The sequence below is a fragment of the Ixodes scapularis genome, unplaced genomic scaffold (genome assembly GCF_016920785.2).
Source record: "Ixodes scapularis isolate PalLabHiFi unplaced genomic scaffold, ASM1692078v2 PGA_scaffold11__112_contigs__length_91849675, whole genome shotgun sequence".
Classification (NCBI taxonomy): domain Eukaryota; kingdom Metazoa; phylum Arthropoda; class Arachnida; order Ixodida; family Ixodidae; genus Ixodes; species Ixodes scapularis.
Genome location: NW_024609837.1, coordinates 771,390 through 775,230, shown reverse-complemented (window position 1 = coordinate 775,230; position 3,841 = coordinate 771,390). Strand labels below are relative to the sequence as shown.

The 3,841-nt window shown below is 44.4% G+C and overlaps 1 protein-coding gene across 1 annotated transcript; it reads right to left on the bottom strand.

Annotated features, from left to right (window-relative positions):
- Positions 1–224: 224 nt before the first annotated feature.
- Positions 225–1,648, bottom strand: LOC115328130 (sulfotransferase ssu-1-like). Its single transcript, XM_029989278.4, has 2 exons — positions 1,464–1,648; positions 225–1,099 (listed from the first exon to the last, which is right to left on the bottom strand). Exons 1-2 carry the CDS (start codon positions 1,646–1,648, stop codon positions 331–333), a joined length of 954 nt encoding a protein of 317 aa, XP_029845138.2. The 3' UTR covers positions 225–330.
- Between the last annotated feature and the right edge of the window lie 2,193 nt (positions 1,649–3,841).

Below are 3,841 nucleotides of genomic sequence, written 5' to 3'. Positions count from 1 at the left end.
AATAAGGTAAGTAAAGCAGAATTCCGTAAAATCATCTACGGAAAAAAGGCTGAGATGTCTATTTGACCATTGGAGCCCCAATCCCCAAGCACTTGTTTATTGAGTAAACCGTGGTAATAACATAAAAAACACATCAAGAACGACTACACTTATTATAATCAATTCATCAAAAAACGCCAAAGCTTGTGACGTATTTCAATAAAAACGTTCAAAGTACGTTTTGCTTTTTTAATGGAGGAATCTTCTCGCTCCTTCGTCTGCCTTGCTTAAAAAGTGCACACTCAGCTGAAATGTCCCCGCCAAAGTGAACTTCTTCAAATGTGCTCAAAACTAAACGACGCCACCCAGGTCTTCAGAACCCCAGAGAGCTTTGACAACGGCAACTGCTTTCTTCTCTTGAATCCTACTACGCAAACGATCCAGATATTTTTCCCCAAAATGTGTTTTCCAATCGCCGACAATTCCTTTACGGACGAAAATTTTCTGTGGCGACGGTTTTCCAGATTTGTTGCAGACAAACCTTTTCGCAGCATCTAGTACATCGTTGTCTCCTTTCTCCTCCATGGTCTTCATCTTGCCTTCCGTAATCGTCAGAAGCTGAGACAGAAACTTAATGCTGCTATGATCGACAACCTTCTGGAAGAGTTCTTCGTCGGTCTCCAGCGGTCTAGCGTATTCTTCTCCGAGAAAACGAGCAAGTATCGAGACAGCGTCCTTGAAGTTCCTCTTGAGTTCCTCATAGGTGACAAAGAAGACGTTGGCATCATCTTTATGAGAGTACCAGGACATCAAGTGGTCAAAGAAGTCACCACGATCGTTCTTCCCCTTCACGAAGAGCTCGAAGAAATCGTCGAACGTTCCATCCCCGAATCTGTACACCGGCAGCGAGCGAGTGAAGTGGTAGAAGGACACGCAGACGTCTAGAGGGTTCCTCGCCAAGTACACGTACTTGGCCTTGGGGTTCATGGGCTGTCGCTCGTAAGTGAAGTGCGTCTTAAAAAAGCGAGGGGGCTGCATGTTTTGCACCGGTCCGGTCCCGACCATCTCGATGTACGGCGTTCGCCTGTGGTATTCACTTAGGTCACCGGCAGACTGGCCGCTGGGAAAGATGAAACACGGTTAACAGATAAGGAATACAGTATCACCTTAGATCGGGTATTATTTAACTGGTTAACCCGGGACATGCGAAGACGGGGGCAAAGCTTGTCAAACTCTCCACTTACAACGAGTTTTGGTTCTGAGAGCTTGATAATGGTTCGTGTAGGAAAGAAAGTTGTGCGCCCTTTCTTACGGTCCAAGAGTCTTTACAGGAGATGTAAATATGCGGGCAAAAACAAACTCCAGATTACCCAGTAAAAGCTTTCATTTAACTGCCACCTTACCTACGACGATTAAATGAGAAAGTGGTTTCTAAGAAACACATATTTGTCACTAAAGCATTGGTTTCTCCCATATTTCATTACCTGTAAAGAATCAGTTGGATGATCTGTTCCAGCAAGTTGTTGCCGCATTTCAGGTGCGAGACCATGACAATGTCACCATCGTGGGGCATGTAATTCAGTGCTTCACGGACATGATGAGCCTTGTAGCCCATCGAGTACTTGACTCCGCCGATGTCCTGGTATATGGGGAAACACCTCAAGGACATGCCTGAAAGGGTAAGAAGAGCTTCCAAGAACTTATTCGGTCAGTACATTCCGAAATTTTTATACATGTTAGTCGAGTACTTAACCTCATCCAATAAGCAACACAAAAGGGGCGAGGGGAAGAGGTAATGCATACTGCAGTCACGGATAGCTGAAGGAACTTAGGGCGTTTCTTAATATCTTCAAGATTCTTGCTTCGTGATCTGTTCACACACCGAACGCGGGCGTCCGGCGTTCGAAAGCGTTCCAAGACTGAGTAGAGATAAAGGCAGCTAGCTTTTCGTCTATTCCCTAGCCATTCCAACCAGAGACTGCGCTTCGACGTCCCCTTCTGCTCCCATCTCCTCCTATCCGTCAATTTCTACCCAAATTGAACTGGTGTACGCGTCGTTTTCTAATTGAATTTTCTCCACAGGATTGTGCTGTAGAGGACATGGCTTGAGTTAAGCAGACACCTTGACAGCACCGAAAACAACGAGCGCCTATTTGTGTGTTGGCTCAGTTCTTAAACTACAGAACGAGAGCCGCAAGTTTAAAGAAGCCGTGGTATTCGCATAAATAAAAATAATTTAGCAACGTACCTTAGGTTTTCACTCGTCGAGTTACCGTAAGCAGTAGATAGTAGCGTGGATAGAAGAGGCAACCACCAAATGCTGTACAGAATCCTTACTCCGAGATATATATGCATAGCTTAACTAATCTCTGAAGCTATTAAATCCGGCAGCGGGTGATAACAACTTTGTCTGTTAGATGTTGACAAGGGAAAGGGTAAACTTTCATCTTTATGAGCCGACGTCATACCTTGTCCCCCTTTCGAAAGCTCCGCATTCAATCGCCTTAGCTTGGTTTGAGGTCAACAAGGCTGTTTACGTCTTTTGACAGTGTGGGTCACGAGTATTATGATGGGCGCCTGAGGAAGAGAAGGACGACAGCCTTGTGGTGCTGTTTTGGTGCGTCTGGTGCATAAACAAATGATTTTTGCTTGATTGAATTTTAAAAGAAGCGCTGGAATTCGAAAGCAAATGCTCCAAGACTAGCAGTCATTAATACATATTTTCCCAAATGGGCGGAGGTGTTGACTCTACCTGTGACAAAACCCCAAGTTTAATTACCCCGTCCCGTATTGCCGCCGTGCCGTAAGCCTCGTCCTCACTGCCCCCGTTCCACCCTCTTTGCGCTTCAACCACCATTTTCCCATGTCTTAACCTAAACTGTCGAGGGTCTACAGAGGCTATTTTAAGTTAAATAAACAGTAAAATTATGTTAACTTGAACCGCTGGATACTTATAATGACGTACTGTGGCCAATTGCATAAACCTGCATAACCAGCGATAAACTCTGCGGTCCTAGAGGCCTACCTAAGATGCAGAAATATAGACTTTATCTACCTAGATGAAAACAAATATATTTTAGAACGATGTAAGAATATAACTGGAGTTTGATTATGTATACATAATAAGCATGGCACCATGAGCTGCGGGTTTAGAGTTTTGACAGAACCCACTTCGTCGGAGCTGCGAGTCCGCGCGTGCTTCAGAATCGACAAAAGCTTTAGTCCAATGCTTATTCACAAAATCTGTGACTTTAAATAAATATTTTGACATTGACTGATATTTGCTGTTTGCTCTAACTTCCAATGTCACAAGACATGAATATGTATAGCGCACGCCTGAAGGCGGGGAAGCGTTATCCAGTTATTTTTTACTTAAGTCCCGGGTACAGCATGATTATGTTAGGCCAGCTGGAGTACACCGCTACTCTCTTGGTTAAAAGTAGAAGGCTCCGCCATGACGCTGAAGACCCGGCCACTTGACACGGGAGATTCGCGTCAGGGGCTTCTGAAACTGGGGGTCTTAGAAAGCGGGGCAAAAAGGCAGGGCGGTTTGCCGCCGCGCATTGGGCACGGGGCTTTGGACATCGGATGCTTTCGTGCACCACCCCCGTGTATTAGAGCTGTATTAGATAGTTTTATACAAAAAAACAAGTAGTAGTGAGATAAATTAATTCGTGCAATTTTATTTTGTATTACTTTCAAATCCAAATTTTCGTTAGGTAGCTCACTTAATTTTGAATCCAAAACAATGCCGTTCGCGGGGTTTGCAACGCACTTTTTTGAAGAGAAACCTATTAGCACAAATGTCAGCAAACCCCAAACCAAAGACTTCAATGTTGTTGTTGTTGTTTTCCTTTTAACA